Source organism: Haliotis asinina, chromosome 16, assembly GCF_037392515.1.
Source record: "Haliotis asinina isolate JCU_RB_2024 chromosome 16, JCU_Hal_asi_v2, whole genome shotgun sequence".
Lineage (NCBI taxonomy): Eukaryota > Metazoa > Mollusca > Gastropoda > Lepetellida > Haliotidae > Haliotis > Haliotis asinina.
The window spans coordinates 46,339,571-46,362,364 of NC_090295.1; the positions used below are offsets into that span (position 1 = coordinate 46,339,571).

The window sequence follows — 22,794 nt, forward strand, 5'->3', positions numbered from 1 at the left end:
CGATTTTGCTGAAAATGTCACCTCCTCATTACCGAATTTGCCTCAAAATAATGTCCAGTTACTCGACATAATGACCAGTTACTCGACATAGTGTCCAGTTGCTCAACATAGTGTCAAGTTACTCAACATAGTGTCCACTTGCCCTACAGGTCTTTGGCTGCTTGATTTAGTATGCAGTTAGATCCCTTAGTCATGACAGGATCTTTTGGTGCTTTGTGGTTCCCGTTGGGGCTGGGGTAGCTTTGTGGTTAAAGCGTTCGCTCGTCACCCTGAAGACCGGTTCCATTCCTGCATGGGTACAATCTGTGAAGCCCATTTCTTGCTTTTACCACTCTGCTACCCCGTCATCACGAAGAGATGGTATTGGAACTCCAGATCATAAAAGACAAAGAATTACCTTCATTTTCATTTTTATTGCAGATCAAAGGAGGTATTTGCAATTATTCATATTATTTCACAGTGTTGTGGAGGAAATATTGGAGAAGGTCGATGTAAGCAGATTTCGAGGTGGAGAACACCCAAAACATGCACTTGCTTTTAATACTAGGTTTTAATAACCGGACTTAAAGAGTTAGGAATAGTTACCAGACAGAAAAAACACAGCAGTGCGCAGAGAGAACACGGTTTCAGATCAGGTGCACTTATCAGCTGATTTGATTACATAATTGCCTCCAAATTGTATACAGATAAATTTCTGTTTTCACCCAAGAATTTAATCAGTCGTTACAAAAGTTGTGAATATACGTCGTATGTTATTTATGGTAACATGAAAATCACAAAAGTTCGAGTTGATAGTATAAATAAAACAACCCCGTAAATATTAGATATAATGAACACATGAGGAACATAATCACAGGTAAACACCCGAAAGGGCCTCTTACTTCGATTGTCGATCAGAGTCGACAGACTGTGAGTAATGACTGAAAAAGGTAAACGCAGTTAGCAAGTTCTGTTCTCGACACAAGCATATGTTCGATACGTGAAAGTTCGACACAACGTTGTGCGACTGGAGTATAAAGACCACTGGACCAAAAGGGGATCCCATTAAAATATTCGGAAATACCCTGTTAATGAATAAACTTGTACAATATAGATATATTGCTATGTTTAAATATTCTTTCGTGTCATAAAAAGTAGTAAACAAGTAAAGAATGTCATATGTGAATAAGATAAAAACATGTTCCTCTTTAACACGAAGCTCATTAGAATACACCTCGAGGTATCGGAGACTATTCTGGGTACGGATGTCACCTTGTCTTTAGGTATGCTTCGAGATAAAGAAGTTCGTGATAACGAGATTTCATTGACCTAAAATGCTGTGAGAAAGTAACAAGCGCGGTGTAAATAGGTTATCTTGTTTCATCTGGTCAAGACACTGAATGCCTGCATCCCAGGGACCAGACAGACGTCGACTCACCCATCGTATCGACATGACCAAGGACAGTTCAAGATGACGAATGGATGAGACGTGAGTGAATGGATAAGGTTTTACGCCGCTTTTAGCAATATTCCAGCAATAACATGACGGGGGACACCAACATGGCCTTCACACATTGTATTCATGTGGGGAATCGAACCCGGACCTTCGTCATAATGAGCCAACGCTTTAACTACTAGGCTCCCCTACCACCCCAACTATGCTTAAACCATGACCGAGCAGCGTTTTGAATCACGATCTAGATGTCTGAGTTCCGCCAGAGGTGTTCCCTGTCCAATGTCAACAGGTAATAACAAGAACACGTGTGTGGATGATGAAAACTATAAATCTCTACAAATAAAAATAATCATGTGTAGAATGCATGATCGAAATGGTCATGGATTAGCCAGTGCTCTCGTTTGTTTCCATGTCAACAGTTACGTCACCATGGGTATACCTCGTAATGTATATAGAATGATATGTCACAAGCAAGACATCGTGTCTTCAGGGGCACTCTAAACTTCTTTTACACGTGTCTGGTGTCTTTCATCGATATCACACACCACTTGGGTTAATTCCTGATCTTGAGCTTCTGAATATATTTCCTTCACTTTTGTCTGATGCTTATTGTTCTTCATCAGTGTGGTCTCTTCACAATCTGAAGTCGGGTAGTTAGCCCCTGTCACGTGTCCTGCTGTTGACATCAGCGGCGTTTCAACACCTACCTCTAGGGCAGCCTCGTTCTCATCTGCCGAACTAGCGCCATCTTCTTTAACTGATTCCTGACTGTGTTGACAACTGATAAGCTGTTTGTATTCTTTTATTACACCAGCAATGAGATTTGTGTTCTTCGATTTATTCAGCGCCTGTACGACGTTGCCGATGGTAACGTGATCGAAGCATGCAGCGTACCATGTGAGTAGAATATCATAAATCTTTAGATCCGGCTTTTTTTCTGCGTGTCTATCGATTTCCAGATCAGCATCGAAATCTAAAACGGATATAAGATCATATAACCATTTTAAACAAAACATGCATGGCAATGTATCTGCAAAATACTGGAGGAGCTCTCACAGAATGAGAAATATTTCAGAATCACAGCACAACATCTATATCTTCGTTTATACACAACATCGGCAATTTCCGTGAAAGAACCAGATCCTGCTGTGAGAAACAACAAATACCTTTGCTATTTCACACCTTGCACTATTTACTGCACTATTTACTGCACTATTTACTGCACTATTTACAGTCTAGGAGTTTACTTAGACTTGGAAGAGGTGATATTATATATTTTCTTATAAAGTAATATTGCGTCACTGCAGTGACTTCTGTTATTTCAGTGGGAGCAGGACAAGTGCCACCCGGATAATTCCCACCCAGGACAATTCCTACCCAGTTATTTTCACTATAATGACCGAGGACAATTCCCACCCAGGCATTGAAATACTAACTTTGGTGTAGTACTGAAAATGATGAAATACTGACTTTGAAATTTTGACATTAAAGAAATTTTAGTTTGCTGAATTTTTCAATTTGATGTAATACTGACGTTCAAAATATGTTGACATTAAACAAAAAATGACTTTGATTACTTTTTGACTTTGGTGAAATTTGAAATTAAGAGGAAACGTAAGACCTATTTAGTAAACTAACGTTGATGAATTTGTATTGTGAGCAAGTGCTAGGCAGATCAAATGTTCTAAAATCAATCTATATGAGCTTGGGTGCTACTGTCTTAAATACATCTACATATTTTGAGATAAATCTTTTGATAAACATGGGTGTTGTTGCCTTAGGTATACGCATCTTAATAAGAATGTTTTGAGCATGAGGTGAGCATAGATGCTTTGCTAGATAAACGGTACAATTCTAGAGGTTTCATCCTTTTGTTCAGCATTAATCCAATTTAGTATTGTTTGTAGTACATTAGTGTTGTGCAGAAAATGGTCTGAATTACACATTCACCTCACTTCCACCACGGATAACTAGAGTATGTTATGTCGCAGAAAGGAGTTCATTTCAAGGGTTACAATTGTCCGAGGGGGAATTTTCCCAGGTGGCAACTGTTCGGGTCGGAATTATCTTAGTGGGAAGTGTCCTAGGTGGGACTTGTCCGGGTGGCAATTGTCCTTGGAGGGAATTGTCCGGGTGGGGTGTGAATTGTTCAAGGTGTAAATTGCCCGTGTGGTAATTGTCCTAAGAGGGCATTGTCCTAGGAGGGAATTGTTCGAGTGGGAATTGTCCTAGGACGGAATTGTCCGAGTGGGAATTAGCCTTGGAGGGAATTGTCCCGGTGGCAATTGTGCGGATGGGAACTGTCCTAGACCCTATTTCAGTAATGAAATACTAACATTAATGGTCGAGATGTTAGAACGTACCTCGATTTCCGTGTGGTAGGCAGCGAAGGAAGTCCTCCCACTTACTTAGTCTATTTTTCAGGTAAAAGAATACATCCTTCGCCCATATATCTAGAAAATACGAACACGGGCTTATATACACGTTAATAAAGAATAAAGAAGTGAATGGCATGACGAACATGCTTATAATGAGCTGTTTCTTTGAAGTTACGGAGCTCTAAGTGCCATTTATTTCAAATACCTGTAAATGGTTGTAATGAACTAAAACGGGTGGTCATTTTGAGTTGGGGAAAAGGTGAGTCTCACTCACTCACTCTGAAACAACCTACCGGGACTGACGTCCTGGGGAATGTCCCGAAGATCCATCCGTTCATGAGGCTGGTTCCTGGTTAAAAGATGGTGATATAATTAATGTGGGGACGGATGTCCATTGAATACTGACGCATACTAATGGACGGCTGGGAATACACTGTCTCTGTTCCGTCGTTGTGTCGATAACGGTTTTATACACATACCTGTCTAGCCAATACTTCATTTCCAGATCTTTCTGAAGGGCATAATGAAAGCCTATAGGTAAAGCGTTCTTTCGTTACTCAGAGGCCGAGCGGGTCGGACTGTACACTCTCACACAGCGTATGGTGTCGGTGATAATACGGGTTTAATTCTTTGTTTTGGCAAAACTCACATCGTTATTGCATTTATTTGTTTGCAATCTCGCTCTGTGTCACTGGTTATGTTCTTGGTTTAGTCACCCAGTTCAATTCACGCATGCTTTCCCACCCAGTATAGGATGGTGAATTGTCCCCTACTCACCACTCCCTTGTCCTTGCCCTGTGGAAGTACCACCAACACACTGCAGTAACTGATGCCGCAGCCACAAGCCCCACCGCCGCCGTCGTCACTACGATCACTACATTCGGCACCGCTGTTGACGGTGCGGTTGGTATTACTGAAATGTACAGCATTATTATGTACCTGGTGGAAGGGACAGTTATGAGAGTGTTCCGCACGGCCACCCCAGGAGAGATCTAGTGTAGAGCAGACAAAACAATGATTAACAGTTTAATATCATGTCAGGCACATAGCAAGCCAGAGTAAGCAGGATAGGTTGTAAAGCTTTTTATTAGATAGTATTGAGGGCTTGCTCAACCCTTTTAGCAGCAATCATACGTAAGCCCGAGCCATAATGGTAGTTACGCCCCCGCCTGTCGTTACACAAAAGTCAGAACTTGTCATATCGGTTTCGTTGACCATCTTCAGAGAGTCGGGGTAAATATCGTCTTCAGCAAGCCATGTTTGTGGTACAGGCGACAGGGGTGGGGTGGTGGTCCGCTCATGTCCGCAGATCGATGTTCATGATGTCTACAACCAACCGCCACTATATACTGCAACCAACCGCCACTATATACTGCAACCAACCGCCACTATATACTACAACCAACCGCCACTACATACTACAACCAACCGCCACTATATACTACAACCAACCGCCACTATATACTACAACCAACCGCCACTACATACTGCAACCAACCGCCACTACATACTGCAACCAACCGCCACTATATACTTGGAATATTGCTGAGTCCAGAGTTAGATAACACACAAACCATGCCGATTGTGTCTTCGTAAGGTAACAGGCCTACACCACGAGTACTCCGTTCATCAACCAGCAATCATTGGAACACCGCGCTTGCTGAATTCTCGCACTTGCTGAATTCCCATACTTGCTGAATTTCCATACTTCCTGAATTCCCGTACTTCCCGTACTTGCTGAATTCCCATACTTCCTGAATTCCCATACTAGCTGAATTCCCATACTTGCTGAATTCCCGTACTTGCTGAATTCTCGCACTTGCTGAATTCCCGTACTTGCTGAATTCCCATACTTGCTGAATTTCCATACTTCCTGAATTTCCGTACTTCCCGTACTTGCTGAATTCCCATACTTGCTGAATTCCCGTACTAGCTGAATTCCCATACTTGCTGAATTCCCATACTTGCTGAATTCTCGCACTTGCTGAATTCCCATACTTGCTGAATTTCCATACTTGCTGAATTCCCGTACTTCCCGTACTTGCTGAATTCCCATACTTCCTGAATTCCCATACTAGCTGAATTCCCATACTTGCTGAATTCCCATACTTGCTGAATTCCCCGTACTTGCTGAATTCTCGCACTTGCTGAATTCCCGTACTTGCTGAATTCGCGTACTAGCTGAATTCCCATACTTCCTGAATTCCCGTACTTGCTGGATTCCCGTACTAGCTGAATTCCCATACTTGCTGAATTCCCATACTTGCTGAATCCCCGCACTTGCTGAATTCTCGCACTTGCTGAATTCCCATACTTGCTGTATTCCCATACTTCCTGAATTCCCGTACTAGCTGAATTCCCATACTTGTTGAATTCCCCGTACTTGCTGAATTCCCATACTTGCTGAATTCCCATACTTGCTGAATCCCCGCACTTGCTGAATTCTCGCACTTGCTGAATTCCCATACTTGCTGTATTCCCATACTTCCTGAATTCCCGTACTAGCTGAATTCCCATACTTGCTGAATTCCCCGTACTTGCTGAATTCTCGCACTTGCTGAATTCCCATACTTGCTGAATTCTCGCACTTGCTGAATTCTCGCACTTGCTGAATTCCCATACTTGCTGAATTCCCATACTTGCTGAATTTCCGTACTTGCTGAATTCCCCGTACTTGCTGAATTCCCCGTACTTGCTGAATTCCCATACTTGCTGAATTCCCCGTACTTGCTGAATTCTTGCACTTGCTGAATTCCCATACTTGCTGAATTCTCGCACTTGCTGAATTCCCATACTTGCTGAATTCCCGTACTTGCTGAATTCCCCGTACTTGCTGAATTCCCATACTTGCTGATATTACAGACCAAATGGGGTAGTCAGAACGTGCCAATGATTGCATGACGCTACATTAGTAAAACGTTTTGAAAGGTAGTTTCACCTAATGTATCCTCAATACATGAAAGAACAGCACCACATGCTCACCATCTACATTGTGATCTCCACACATAGTATTGTTAGTCTTGGTACATGGCCGTATCAAAGCTTCGTTGTAATCACCACAGACGGAGCAAACGCTGCAGCGGTGAGCATCTGCGTTGTAATATTGACCAGTCGGACACCAGTCGCAAGTCGCATCTTGTTGAGAGTCACCTGTCGAGAGTTTAATGGCAGCATGTCAGAGCATTCTATTAACACATTCAGGGTTGCATCAGGAAAGTATTGGTTTTGTGAAATGATTCTACGTTGGTATATGGTCGTGAATATATATATACGACACCCTGGACATGGCATTTCTGTTTGAGCTGTCGTTTTGACGTAACTTATTTGTTTTATCAATTCATAAAAAATCTTCTGATTTCCGCTGGTCCAGTCCGTTGTTACTAATTGTGCATGCGTCCAGTACTGAGATGAGTGAGTAAGTTCGCCGAGAAGGAGCTAACCTCATCCTCGATATCTCCAGGGTGTACGTTCCAATAAGTCTCAATCACACCCTGGATGCATCTGCGGCTCGGTCCGAAAATGTTGTTACGCCCCTTTGCTAGCTCGCAGTCAGCCAATCAGTTAAGCCTCCGTTACAACTGAACTTGCCAGTGTCAATAAAGATAGCGGTTGCAACTGCGATTTAGGAGTAATCATACAGACACTTTGATGATATTTTAAAAATATATATGCAAGAACTCCTTCTGCCTCTTTCAGAGAATTTGTGCATGGTTCGTGTTGGCCACGTTTAATCGGTTAGATAATTTGAAAAGCGAAAGTGTGTTGTGATTGGTTCTCTGAACTTGAACCTACGTATTCACCTGATTGGATAAAAAAACAGACAAGGGAGATAATAAATTTATCGGGCTTAGCTGTACATACATCCACAGTACAGTGGAGACTTATCGGAACATACACCCTGGAGATATCGAGGATGGGCAAACCTCAGCCCTTCCTGAAACTGGCCTAAAATCATACTCCTGGCACAGCGACTCGAACCCAAGACTAACGGCTCCTGACGTCTGGCACCACTGGACCACCCGTAACCCACATAAAACGCGTCAAGACCCTTACCCCTCTTTACAATAACCTGTCCGGGGGGACACGCTGTGTGCCGGACACAGGCCATGACCCCTTGACCGTGGTGCACGTTGTAGTAGCCATCACGACATCGGCAACGGAGGTTGTGTTTAGGTGAGCACTGTTCGACAACAATGGCGTTGTGGTCTTGGCAGACGTTGTCGCACTGCCCACATTTCTCCAGCTGAGTGACAGTCTGAGCCTGGTATGTGCCTGGTTCACATGTTGTGCAGTTAGAACGAGTGAAGGACTCGGTGCAGTGGCTGGTCACATGGGTTCCACGGGGACATTTGAAACACGTGACTTCATTGTGATCATATGTTGTTGAGTCTGTCTGCAAAGGAAAGGATATTACCGAATGATTTAAACCAACTAAATTGCTTCACTTTGTGTCAACATCTCAATTAGGATGGCTTTAGGTGATGCAGGTTTTATGTGCTTACAGAGTCGGTGAAACTTCATGCACGACAACGGCGTTCGAAACACAGCTTCTGGCACAACTATGGGAGGCAATTCCGTATACCAAATTGCAGTACAGTCAACTGTTTGACCACCCGTGTACTGAACAAATTTCAAAATATGACCTGAATATATACAGTAGCGACAAAACCCCTTCCTCGTCCAAGAGAAATCTCTGCTAAAAGCATGTAATGTATATGTTCTGACCCTGGGATGAATATGTTTCAGAAGTAAAACAGTTGTACGGTGTGGTTTGTAAACAGCTGAGTACGAATGAGAAGGTTAAATCACGCTCGGATCTTATGATCAGGTCACATTTTATCGCCAACAGTCAGTTTAGAATTGATTTATACTCTTCAAAAAAAGTAGGGGAACTGTGCTTTCAATGTACGATTGTCGAAATTGGGACATATATGGGATTGAATCAAATGTTGATACAATAGTAATGGATGTTTTGAGAATACATCACCGCAGGGATTTCATTCAAAGCAAAGCTTAACTTTCAGTTATCTCCCTAGGTGACTGGAGTATAACATGAAAATTTCAGGTTACAATTTTCAGTCAGTAGTGTGTTATATGATCCTGAAAACCCTGACCAGACACAGAGGCAAGAACATTATCGGAAATAAATGGTCTACCGTGATTTATCGACCTGCCTGAAAAACGTCAAGTTTCATAATGACACCCAATGCACGTGTAGGAGGATCCCATGTTATGCACGTGCTTCTCATACATTGTGTTTGCGTATGGTGATAACGTGAAATGATGCTGCATACACTAGATGAATGTCATTGTAACGTTTCTCAAAGGGTTTTTCTTTCTACCCGACCAGCTCAGGTGCCCCTACTTTTTTTGAAGAGCATATATACTTTTTAGAAGCCCTCTGGAAGTAAATTTTGTTTGTGTTTCTAGAATTCTAGAACTTACCGGTTTGGAATCTGTCAGTGTGAAGGTGAGGAGAATGACGAGGTGCAGACTCACATTGCTCTCCAGGATACGGCGGAAATGATAACATAACGTTATCTTTGTGTCACGAGCTGTGATAAATTAGACACCATGAAAATTATTCCACCATGTTTTAAACTAATGACGCATAAACGTAATGGAAAAAATAGTAAATTCCCTACAGAGACTTGAATAAGCTTCTGGATTGACAGTCTGGGCAAAATTGAATATACAGTGGAAGCTGCCCAAATGGGCACTTTTTGGACTGAAGAAACAATCCGGTTAGGAAAGTGTGCCGGATTGTAGAGCTAATGACAATGTACAAGCCACGGAAGGGACTGAGAATTTATGTTGGCGTTCACCACTTGCCGGATTGGGCAGATGCCAGTTTGGACAGCTTCCACTGAAGCTTGACACATGTCATCGGTTCCCAGTCACGCAGATCGATGTTCATGCTGTTGATCACTGGATTGTCTGGTCCAGGCTCGATTATTTACAGATCGCCGCCATATAGCTGGGATATTGCTGAGTGCGGCGTAAAACTAAACTCACTCACTCACTTAAAAACTGAAAACTTTGCTCTAGACATGCCAGACGTTCTAAAGAAACGTTGAAATCCACCATATTGTATGCCTTGAAGCGTTGTCGATAAAACTCCCACTCAAATCATACTAACATAAGTCCCATTACCACAGCCAATAGTAACTACAACCATCTATACCACAGAAGCTCCTCGAAAATAATATAACAGTCACATATCTGAAAAATGCACCATTTATCCTTTGCTGTTTGAACAGGAGTATTGTGCGTATTATATCAACAACATTAGAAATATCTAGACAATACTATTTGACGATAACAGCAAATAAAATAGAATTAATCACATTTGAAAATCAACACACACAGATACACACACGCACGACCTACATAACCAAATACAGACGAATAAACACGAGGAATGTAAATGAATGAATGAATGAATGAATGAATGTATGAATATTGAATGTAAGGAATATTGACAAAGCAAGACTTTTTGAATATTTTGGTTTCAACATTTAATCTGTGTAATTGTGCAGTAACAAACATTAATTGTAATAGACGAGCAATGATTATAAGCAGAAGTAGACATTCAGTGCAGCACGCAAGTTCGATCTTCCTTACCTCTCATCATATTGTTGGGGGAGACTGAGGTTTCAGTGAACTGAAACCTGGATGTGAACTTTTCAGTAAAATAATTCCATACAAAAGTTCGTTCTCAGTAACATACTGCCTTAAAGTGCGTCGTAAGATCGTACAACAGAAGTTGGTGTTTTAACAATAATGTCAATGTCATGGTTATTTCGGTAAAGTAAGCCACCTATTTATATATACATACCCGACGATATTTAAAACCGAGCGAAGTGATCTTACTTTTTATGAGGTCATGTTTGGTCACGTGAGTATCACGTGGTAACTTACTGTTGTCCTAATGTTATTATGCAACTAGGTAATTATAAACTAAACGGTCACTCACTCCCTCTTACTCACAACAGAACTTTTTGGACACTGAAATATTTTCTGGGTACATGTTGTTATCATATTGTGTTTTACGTATACTAATTCATTTACTTGTACAGTGTGGATAATTTAATAAACATTTATCAAAATGATGCTTAAATTGCTACGTATACAAATTACTAGAAATGTTTTAGTCACTACTCTTTTGAATTGGTATTCACATGCGTTCCAATACGTCTGTTTTCTAAAATAGTAAAAATCACCGATGGTGATCTGCAAGGGGACCTGCTTTTCCCAGGCGCTTTAACGATGAAGGCATACATACCGACGCGAGTGATAGAATACAGCGGACGATGAGTATTCACTGAAGATAACAATATCTAGTCATATCTTTTTTCAGCGACTACCTCGTCACCAGGTGCGTCATTCCATGTACATGCAAGTTGTACACAGACGACTCACGGAGTAAATATATACACGGAGACGTTTAGCGTTTTAAAACAGAAGCATGTCAGCAATAATTATTTAAAGACTCAACGTAGAAATCATATAAACCTGGTGTCATACTTACATATGTTCAATATCTACATGTTGAAACGACCATGAATCACCTGTGTATGCTATATTTAGCGCTGACTAGTATACCAGTACAATGACGCATACCAGTGCATGCGCAGTTGAAGAACAATGACGTATACATGTTTATATCTGTCCATACCGCAGAAGTTAAACAAAAGTTTTATTTATTTTATTTTCTTGATAACGTTTAATTAATGACAGGTTCATTACTACGATCTGTGACGGAAAGTGACGAAGACGAACCCACTAATCCCGAAGGTGACGACTTGGTGTCTCACGGTCAGCTAGTGTGTATCATTGTGTACTTATCTGGCGATTATCACGTACACGTTCTATTCCGGGTAACCCGTGTGTGTACTACGCTGTACATATTTACTAATGTTGATAAACAGTCTGTGCGTGTAGGAGTCCCGTGGTTTGTGTCCGCTCGTCTCGCCGAATTCCCACGTTCGACTCCTCAGCAATTGCTACACAACACTGATCGTGTTTCTGTCAAAGTACTAAGGACAAATACGATCGTGATTTTAGGTTCACGCGAACAAACTGCAGCAGGATTTCAGCTGGATAGTGCAGTCACAACCCTAATTCAAGGAGATAATGAAAAATGTACACACCTTAAATCAAGAGCCGGCAAATGGACAATATGGGCACAATGCGTGAAGCCCAGTTTTGGGGGTCCCTGTGGTGAAATTGATGGAATACCACTGAAAACGACGTAAAATATACTCACTCACAAAATCTTCACGTGAACCTCCTGTGTTTTGTGATAATGAACGTAAATCATGATAAAGTTCAAAGGTCATCAATTAATAACCTGCCATGAGGGTCTGGAGTCGTTAATCCATTCGCTCGTCATGTTGAGGACCCAGATGGGTACAATGTGAGCAACCCATTTCTCGTGTCCCCTGCCGTCATATTAGTGCTGAAAGCGACGTAAAACTAATCTCCCCCACTCATTCATTTCTATGTCTCTTGACGCCTTAACCCCGACTTCACTCATTCATTTCTATGTCTCTTGACGCCTTAACCCGGCTTCACTCATTCATTTCTATGTCTCTTGGCGCCTTAACCCGACTTCACTCATTCATTTCTATGTCTCTTGACGCCTTAACCCGGCTTCACTCATTCATTTCTATGTCTCTTGACGCCTTAACCCCGACTTCACTCATTCATTTCTATGTCTCTTGACGCCTTAACCCGGCTTCACTCATTTATTTCTATGTCTCTTGGCGCCTTAACCCGGCTTCACTCATTCATTTCTATGTCTCTTGACGCCTTAACCCCGACTTCATTACGGACGTGGTTGAACATATCAGAGAAAACACAACTTCACAGTTGCTTAAGAACGTTTATTTGAGACAAACACTTTGATCGTTTAACTGCTTCATGTAAAAAATATCATTTATGCGATACATCACTCTACCGTTGTCCTTTGAGTCTTTTGTTGGGTTAACTGACGTCAATATATGAAATTTTATTATTTGAGGTGAACTCAAAAGTAATTGAGTAAAATATACAAACGTAATCTTGAACAATTACCTTTACATATATGTTCATGTCTATATTGAAGTTTCCATCCTCTGCTTGAATTACATGCTTTTTCTTTTGACATTAATTTAAACTTTGTTATCAACAACAGAACAATCTGTGAGATTTAATCAATGGAAACACATGACCAGCATTCATATATCATTTATAGATGACATCCTATCGGCAGTTTCCATCAATTAAAGCTCTTGTAATTAGACTGGATATTTTAAATATTTTCTAATGAACTTATTTCATCAACTGTGAGTACATCAACCCATACCGAACAAACCACTATAACAGATAGGAAAATAGGAGAAAGAATGTGAGTGTTTTCTTGCAGAAAGGGTTCCGTGATTCTTCACAAATCATAGTCTGGGTACGGTTCCAGTTCTGGCAAATCGCTCCTGACCGTTGATTTGTCCCTGATGAGAGAGGATGAACTGCTTCGTCTGTCCTCGTAGTCCTCCACTGGTGTAATGGGCCGGTCCATTGACGCACTCGTGACGTCAGGACGAGTCCATTGATAGCTGGAGCCGTCAAAGCGAACGTTCGACGCTCCCGGAAGTGTGTCACTGTGTGGAGGCTTTGTCTGTAGAAATAATAATAATAATTAAAACATATTAATGCCATCCTGAAAACCATATTTTCCTTCCAGAAAAAACTGCTTAAATCCAGATTCGCAATGATTATGGCCCTGTTTCTTTTGGTGACGTAGTCATGAGTCACTTAATGCTGTGATTTCATTTCATGTCACACTATGCAATCATCGTGCTATGTGCAGTGGTTTGTAAATAAGTCTGGACCTGGCAATCCAGTGATTCGCGTTGATCATGACCTCTGGTTGGGTGGGGAGTGTAGAAAGAACAAACATGAGCAATTCTAACCCAGTTTCTTTAAGGGTTCCTCATATCACTGACATGCATGTACATGTGCAGCGCTTTGGAATCAACAAGGCAACTGAGTATCAGCGGGGACAAAGCATGTTAGTATTATTGTATCTAATGAATTACTCTGTAACTACTCACGGAATGGTGGTCAGAAAGGTTTGGTACCAGTCGGAAAAATAGTCCTGACCCAAACGAAGTTGTTGGGTCATCTGGCCTCCCACTGGACATAAACACGCTGGAAGCTCCCGATGAAGCACGTGACTGTGAACAGTTTAATTTGCATTCAATAATGATACACACTTTACGAAAATACAGCTGGATAGTTCAACCCTGGTTGTTTCAGCAGCTGCATGACTTCTTGACTTCTCTGAAAATGCAGTTTCAGTCACTCTTTCTTATGCTGGCATTTAAGTTGAGGTACTGATATATTTGAAATATAAAGTGAGTTGTGTTGGAGCGATTTGTTGGTGAGTTTAGGTTTCTGAGTAAGTGAACGTTGACATTTACCTTGTGACTTTTTCCAGTTCCAGATAGGTCCTACAACAATAAGGTCCATCTTTAATTCTTCATTTTTACAATATATATGTAATATATATCATTACAATATACTCTCAACATGTCAAAAAGCCACAGATAAAATGTTAGAGGAGTTCCATTCTAATCCAGAATAAATAAGCCAGTGCTTCAACTGTTAACATGGGAAAATGCCACAGTACATGTAAATACATGCATGAATAATAACCATCCATCATCAGTCGTGAAAACAAATTCCCAAGTTGCTGCGCTTATATGTCTTACTTAAGGTCAAGGACAAGCGGAGACCAGGTAAGTAGGCATATATAGTGATCTTAGGCTGAGGAAATCATAGCTGTCCTGATAATGCGAATGAATAAGGGAAGACAAGTGTTCATTTAGTATTTCCAGAATTCCACTCACAGCGCAATACATACCTTGTGAGTAAACCTGGAAAAGTATTAAGGAACACTTGCATTTTCACGTCTTCCCTTTTTCGTTCATTATATTTCCAATTAATTTGAACCCGTTGAAGCGTAAAGGGAAAGTGTGATAGTGTAGTGGTTTAAAATTCCATTTCTTAAACATAGAGTGTTCAGTTCCCAATATGTCACTATCTTTAAGATCGTTTTAATGTACTGGTTTTTACTGAGTTGTTGCTGTAATATTACTACCTTGGTGAAAAATCCCATAGTTTGCAAAAATACTTACGTCACTGTAGCCTGCGTTAACAAAAGGAGTTCTAGATCCATCCAGTCGGATCCTTAACAGCTTGTGCCATATGGAGGACAAGTTCATCCGCCTGGAAGACAATAAAGCAATGACCATGAAGACTCTGACAGTGATAACCACAACTAATGTGAACACTTATTGGAGACCGTCATCCCATTGAAAAATCTGAAAATATTTGACCAAACACAGCGCCTGGAACATCTTGCAATAGGTATCAACAATATGGGTAATCCTTCCCCTTCAACTGTCGGGGAGAAGTTACAAAACTCGACAGATGGATCAAATGTTACATTAAGAGGGGGTTACACTTTCTTAGTATAGTACCTCATACCACTCGGGATTCGGACTCACACACTCAGAAGTACAATTGTATTGCCTTAAACATGTTTCGTGATTCCTTAACGGAAAGCGATGGTGCTCAAGAAACGTGCTGCATAAACTTAATGTAAAAAAAAACAACTTGGAGAAATATGTTTGATATCTTACTAGTTTCTTTATTACCTACCCTCGTTTGAGCATGCACAGATACCAAGCCAGTACGGATAAGATGACTAACAATATCACCGCCAACACCACCAGCCCGATCATCCATGTCTGCCACCCGTCACAGTTCGGATTTTCCTTTGCACATGCGCAGTAGTATCTGTTGACGTCGTCATAGCAGACGTACGGCCAGGAACACGGGGAACTGCCACACTCGTTGACGTCATCCTCGCAGTGCGTGCCGGTCCAGCCAGGTGCGCACGCACACTCATAGTAGAGGTCAAATCCTTCCGCACGACGGTAGTTGGTGCAGTTGTACAAGCTTTCATCTTTGCCTAGAATTATATATGTGGAGGTACACAGTGAAAATGATTTGCGGAGAAAAAGCTAACTTCGTTTCAACAAGTGGTAATTTTGTTCAATGACGCACTCAGCAATATGACAATCTATATGACAGTGATCTGTACACAATCGAGCCTGGATATAGTGATTGGCATCCTGAACATCTATCTACAAAACTGAAATACTGCGACATCCATCAATCAGCGAGTCTGACCACCCAATCCCGCTAGTCGAATTTTAAAAACAAAATTTCGGATTTTTTTTTCAATATTCTCCCTTCAACTCTTTTGCTGTTGGCGCAATGAACGCGGGCTTCCAGTCAGTTTGGTGTAGATAACGGACAAATACGTGACATGGCTTACTTCTGCATGTTCCTCCATTCTTGCATGGCCGCTCCATCACAGTTGGTTTGATAGTGATGACGTCAGAGTATGACCCTGCTTGGTCCTGGACGTATAACCGAACCTCATCGTAACCATAGTAACCAGGGTCAGGTTGGTACTGAAAGGTTCTGTAGACCCAGTTGAGGGAGTCGGAAGGATGGGGGAGGTTGAGCTTATCACAGGGGATGCCGCTCTGCAATCAGTTCATAATACATACAATTAATTACATAGGTGAGTAGATGGACCAGTTAGATTTGGGGCGTTGTCGGCGCATCGGTATATCACAGACATGACCTTGGCATGGTATCAGCAGCCAAACTCGAACCCAGACAGACCTTCACCACCGCAATGCGCAATGACAATATGCAATGACCATGCACAATGACCATGCACAGCTCTCATTATCAACATGCTAACCGAAGTTAACATGGTTTTGTCTGGATTGCAGGCTTCTGTTATGACGACGTAATTCAAAACATTGAATTTAAATCAAATACTGTTTTCGTTTCTTGTGTCACCTTAATTCTTGTCAGGGAGGAATAACAGGGTTTGTGTCTCTCAGCTTGTGCCTCCTCCACAAGAATCAGAGCGTGGACACAAATCAAACATTCAACATCAATACTTCTCCTTAATACATCAGCTCCAAAAGGTAATCGCGGGGTTTGAGGTATGATTGATATATAGCAATCCCTGCAATCATTACTTAGTTAACACTGACCATCAACGCCAGAAAATAAACATCTCGATGGTCCGCCACACGGATTCCACCTGACGTAAGAATCAAACTAGCAGTGGATTGTTTAGTCCAGAGATGACTATTTATGAGCCGCCGCAGTATTGCTGGAATATTGCTGCGCGTAGCGTTAAACAACTAACAAACAAACAAAACATAGATATTATTAATATCATGTATTGCGAACCCTTTGTTCACAAATATGAAAACAGGTCGTTCTAGAAATGTTGTTTAACCACGAGCATAACTCAATTTCGTGTGTATATAATGTCTAGCAATTGGTTTCTAATGATTATGGTGAGTATCTGGTCGTATTTTGTTCGTATTCTTACAAGCATTGGTACTCAACACTGACCGTGTTGTATGAACAGGGATCCGTGGTCTTCACGTCACTGAAGGTGAGGTTCCCGCTTGTTGGCAGAGTGTTGTAGATGGTCATGTTGTCGCCAGCGTCAACGTCGTACGCACCAAACTCCCATATGTACGGCGTAGGATTGCTGTCATTGACTACAGCCTGCTCCAGCAGAATCTGAAATACACATACTCGCCACATGAAGAAACTGTGCACACATAAAATGCATTCAGAATATGAATACAAGCAAAGACGAAATGATGCAGACACTATGTAAGCTGAAGTATCGGATCACAACCAAAATGTCAAAAGAACATGAACAATATCCATAACGATGACGTCAGAAGTTCAATACTCAGGTAAAGTGCCACACTACGAAGTCACAAAGTCAAGAAGTGGTATGACCACCGTGTGCAGTTGTCTCGATGACGTTGTCAGAATGGGTCGTATACCAGGGCGTCGCAGTTGAATAAAAAACTGACGTAACTGACGATTCCTGACAGTGTTGGGATGGATGTGATATGATGGCCTGGGATGTGGTCACTGGCGTCTGGAGATGTCGGAGATCAGACACCCGAATCCATCTGTCCTGTCTTGGTGCCGGGGACGCCCAGAACGTGGGTGATTGGTGATTTCATTTGTGTTTCAATAACACCTGACCAAAGCTGATATGGTGTTGCGATGGCATTGGAAATGTGCTGCCACCTGTTGTTGGCTTAGTCCTGCTCGAACCATTCCAATATTCATAACGTTGAGCAGATGTTAATCTTGGCATGATGTGCAGGTGACTTATCATATGAATTTGTGAACGTTTGAATGACCAGTGATCAGCCATGTCTGAGTTTCACAGGTTGCGTGCAGCTGCAGTGGTTGCACTTGCAGAAACACACTGGCATAGGCTATTATCAGTGACGTCACGTCTTCTGGCACGTGCATGAGCGTTTGATTGCCCCCATTACTTGCTGTGTTCATGCCTGTGCATGTATTTATGTATAAAGACACCTACATATTTCAGTGTGTACCGAAACTTCTTACGGTTAGTATGTAAATCAATCTAGATTATCAACCAAAATATATTCCATATTGGGCATATGACGAGAAGTGCATTCATGGATCAGAGAAATATGGGTCATAATTCTGTAAACTATTATAAACAAAAACTTTGTCCATTTGTGATACGTCTCAACACCCTGATCAAGACAGTATGTGATTTCCTTACATCTGTACAATGTGTGAAGTCCATTTTAGTGTCCTCACTGGAATATTGCTAACAGCGGCATAAAACCACACTCACTCACTCAACGTTACAGCACCGAATACGATGTAACATTGTAGCATGTGGACATGCGGCCTACCTGGACTGGATGTGCTGGATCTGCATGGAGGAAACTGACACCATTACTGAAGATGAAGGCGTTGGGGGCGTCGTTGACAGGGGTGACGATGATGCTGATGTTTACCGCCGTTTCAGCCGGAGGTATCTCAGCCAGGGGCACCTCATACAGAATTATCGGGACATCAAGTGATCCGTAGAAGTCTCTTGCAGGTGTGTACGTCATCCTGAAATATATGCATAAAGATCATGTTGGTGAACTGATGCATATATTTGTGAAATAACATCGGATATGTCAATTTAGGGTTACATGCTTACTGTATAAATGTGTCAGCGTGTCTTTGGATACGCTCGGAAAATACAAGATACTTCGGCTTTGTCGTGCTTCCATTCTGATGTGAAGGCTGGGGTTATTTGACAGAACCTCTAAGAGAAATACCTCCAAAATATTCCAATACAACCGTGAGGTTGTATGAAGAAACGACTTACAATCCGTCCCCTGAAAGCGTCAAGTCTAAATCACCAACAACGAAGTCGTCACGCATCTTGTACTTGACCACGTCTCCATTAGCGTCTGCGGACGTCATCTGGTATATCATAGTACCTGGAAAATAACGACAACACCTAGTAACGTATGAGAGATAAGACAAGAGACATAATCTACGAGACACATACCCTGGTCTTCTTCCATGTAAGAGACACATACCCTGGTCTTCCTGCATGACAAGAGACGTCCTGCTGGTGAGCTGAGGAGGAGAGTTAGGTATCTGTGTCAGAGCTGAAGTCAGCAGGAACTGGGTCGGGTGTCTGAAGTACGTGTCTGACACAGAACGCCGACGTCTGGAACTGCTGCTTTGCACAGACCTTGTGTTACACACCTGAACACATAAGACACAATGCAGATGCTGACTGATAAGCATTGTGAAGTAAGGAGGATCTACGGCACATTGTAAGGAAAGAACTGTAAAGTGTCGACAATGATCAACCTATACAATGTTCGCACATACATACGAATAGTGGAAATCAGAAAAACAGCGAAATGTTTAATATTTCTTAGATTTCCTCTTATCAGCCAAACTTCGCACAGGTGATGTGTTGATATACTATATAATATATAAAACAATCTGTAAAGAGATAATTACAAAACCGATGCACTATAAATGTGTGTGCGTGTGCGTGTGTGCTTGTATGCGTGTGTGCGTGTGCGTACATGGGTGTCTCTTCCAGTCTGGACTGGTTCTAGTTAGTCAGTTTACTGACTCCGAGCTGAACAATATTAGCTTTAGAAAATACCAGGGTTCCTTGTAATACCGAATAGTTCAGCATTCACCTTGACCGTGACCTGAGAGGTCGCCGGGTCTCTGACCTCCGTGTCCGTTTCATGTCGACAGGTCTTGTTGCTCTGTTGCCACTGTCTTGCATCTGTATCACATAAACATCATTGTGACTAGAAATACCCTTCTAACGTAGTACTTCCCATTGTATAACCAGCTGTTAAGCGCTGACATGTTAGGTAAATAATTTTATCTTGAGAAGGCTGGCACGACTGACTGATGTGCTTAGGAGTCACGTCTGCTAAAGTTAGGCATAACCTTAGAACTGATTAAAATGACGAGTCTGGGGCACTCGTGGAAGGAAAAATATGTTGTGTTCATTACAGATTGACTGAAACCTTGCCAATCCAGATGATTTCGTTCGAAGTCAGTTTCAGTTACATTTCGTTTTGCGGGGGAGACCCTGACCCTCAGCAAGACCCTCGTGGGTCATCGACATTCCGAATATGTCTAGAGAGCATCTATAACAGCTATATAACAGCTTCACGAGGAAAGAAAATTCTGACGTGAAGCCGCTTTATATTGAAATACATACATGAGGTATCTGAATGCAAAGCGCCTACCCGTATTCCAGTGAATGAGCATCAACGTTGTGTTGGTCACCGTCGGGTCATATGTGAAGGTCACTTTCACCGGTCCTGGCATTGGAAGATTACCAATACTGGTCAGAGAGAATGAGAGGTCAGTTTCCTGGTAGTTCAGCCTCTTCCTGAGAATTCTGTCCGTGAAGGCATCTTCTGTGGTTGACATAGATGGGTCAGTGATGTATGGGACGAACTCCACCGAGGCGTCAGACTTGTATTCCGTCTCTAGATCAAGCTTTGTGAGCTCAGTGACCACGATGCTCTGTCCGGTCTGAAGTCCTGGATCATCGACAAGCAAATAAGAAGAATGTGAGTGTTGATTTAAGCGTAAATTTAGTGCCACAACAGCCTGCATACGTTCGAACCTGGCCCAGACAAACTACACGCCAACTCTATCAGCAACATTCACCGCGGGACGTTAATAGAACTAATAGGCAGAACACTACCAGCTGTACGTCCCAGAGCCACATTAAACAACACTTCAACCGTGAGGTACGGGATGCATACTCTGTATTGTTTCCTAAGAGAATGTCATCTGATGCTGTTGATACTCTAGTGAAAGTGTGGAAGAATATCAGACAGACAGACATTTTATTCAGTAAAGGGCAGCAGGCCCGATATTCATTCATAAAGCCATATTATGCATGAGTGTGCATGAGGTTTACAGAAAAACATCAGAATTATACAATTTCTTTCTTAAATAGTGAGTGAATATCGTATCAATCGAATCCTTTTGAAGTAAAGAGAGAGAACGGGTTTTCACACTAACCATCTGGTGTTGACACAATTACTCCTGAAACATCCCTCTTTCTTCTGACACCACCACCAACGTCTACAGTAACGGCAGAACCATTTGTGGACGTCGCCATCGTGGACCTGTCTGTCTCCACTATGGTAGACCCCAACAGCTTGGTGGTACACAGTTGAGCCTCATTACACATCTTCATGAAGATGAACATCTCTGTGCCAGGAGCCATGGTGAAGGCGGACCTGTCCGTGGTGCCGTGGACAGAAGAGTTGTAGTCGGGCTTAAACTGACTCAACATGTAGATGTTGTAGTTGTCAATTTTGAGGTAACCATCCGCCACTGTAACCGTCCCCGACATGTTGTAGCCTACCCAGGTGCAGGGGAATATGTCGTCAATGCTGGTTTCGGAACTCCCCACACAGAAATCTGAGGAAAAAGTATTCTTACTCAGTCTTTCTTTCGTATATAGCCGTTATATTTTACCACTTTTTACCATAGAAGGTGAGTATATACTGTTACTCCGATTTTTGCTATATCCTCTTCCTCTTCTATAAGCACACCATAGACTTACCTCCCTTCCATCGTTTTGCAGTCGCAAAACACCAGTAATTTCCGTGCATGATGCGTGATTTAATGTTATTTGGGATAAAGTAGCATTACTACGAAGTACCGAATGAGTTGCCATTGGCAGCGGGGTAGATTGGAATGTACCTAACTTGTACAGTAGGTACATTGAAAATAATAGAAGAGCGCTTAGCCAATCAGAAAACGACATTTATGTGTGAGATAAGATAAAACGATGAGTAACAACTGATATTAAATGATATTAGCCTCTAAATGGAAAATACACGTATCGTGATTTTTTAATTGCATAGCAAGCACAAAAAATATAATTATATTCAGTTACCATATCGCCTGACACTCTCATCTGCAGAGACCGTCCAGGAAGCGCCCACAGTGTGCTTGTCAGTGGTTTTCATGGAGTTTGGCGGCACAACTGTCTCTCCAAGAGATTCAGCACCCAGTATTGTTACGTTGACGTCATCGACAACGGGCGGCTCCAGCAAAACGGTCACACCTGAGTCACACATTTGGCGTCACTGATATATTTATTAAAGATGGAATACGATTCTTCAAAAATAGATATCGTCATTCCTGATATCCAGTTGATGCAAATCTCACGTTTTGAAGCTTTAAAGCAGATACTACCTTTAGACATAGAGTAATACTCTAGTCTCTGATGTATTAAGGCAAGCACATGGGAAAAATCCACTGTTTGAAGTATTCAGGTGAACACCTCTACAAACATGGTAAAAATCCAATGTCTGATATACTAAGGTAAGCACCTCTAAAATATGGTAAAAATCCACTGTTGGCTGTATTAAGGTGAGCACCTCTACACATACGGTAAAAATCCAAAGTTTGATGTATTAGGGTAAGCACCTCTAAAGTATGGTAAAATCAACTGTTGGATGTATTAAAGTAAGT

The 22,794-nt window shown here is 41.8% G+C and overlaps 2 protein-coding genes across 2 annotated transcripts in view; both read right to left on the reverse strand.

The window, feature by feature from the left end:
• Nucleotides 1-401: 401 nt before the first annotated feature.
• On the reverse strand, nt 402-10,549 carry LOC137268350 (tumor necrosis factor receptor superfamily member 11B-like). The gene is made up of 8 exons (XM_067802904.1): nt 10,438-10,549; nt 9,259-9,368; nt 7,867-8,206; nt 6,796-6,963; nt 4,591-4,726; nt 4,107-4,162; nt 3,799-3,888; nt 402-2,408 (listed from the first exon to the last, which is right to left on the reverse strand). Exons 1-8 carry the CDS (start codon nt 10,445-10,447, stop codon nt 1,933-1,935), a joined length of 1,386 nt encoding a protein of 461 aa, XP_067659005.1. The 5' UTR covers nt 10,448-10,549; the 3' UTR covers nt 402-1,932.
• Nucleotides 10,550-12,684: 2,135 nt separating this feature from the next.
• The window catches only part of LOC137267821 (uncharacterized), a 98,445-nt gene continuing 88,335 nt past the window's right edge, over nt 12,685-22,794 (reverse strand). Inside the window, exons 127-140 of the mRNA XM_067802255.1 lie at nt 22,214-22,384; nt 21,328-21,732; nt 20,538-20,837; nt 19,971-20,062; nt 19,347-19,518; nt 19,130-19,244; nt 18,663-18,867; nt 17,311-17,484; nt 16,202-16,415; nt 15,520-15,832; nt 14,994-15,084; nt 14,277-14,306; nt 13,908-14,030; nt 12,685-13,471 (exon numbers count right to left, since the gene is read on the reverse strand). Of these exons, the coding sequence (XP_067658356.1) occupies nt 13,241-13,471; nt 13,908-14,030; nt 14,277-14,306; nt 14,994-15,084; nt 15,520-15,832; nt 16,202-16,415; nt 17,311-17,484; nt 18,663-18,867; nt 19,130-19,244; nt 19,347-19,518; nt 19,971-20,062; nt 20,538-20,837; nt 21,328-21,732; nt 22,214-22,384 (2,636 nt within the window). The 3' untranslated portion in view covers nt 12,685-13,240. The remainder of the gene's footprint in view (nt 13,472-13,907; nt 14,031-14,276; nt 14,307-14,993; nt 15,085-15,519; nt 15,833-16,201; nt 16,416-17,310; nt 17,485-18,662; nt 18,868-19,129; nt 19,245-19,346; nt 19,519-19,970; nt 20,063-20,537; nt 20,838-21,327; nt 21,733-22,213; nt 22,385-22,794) is intronic.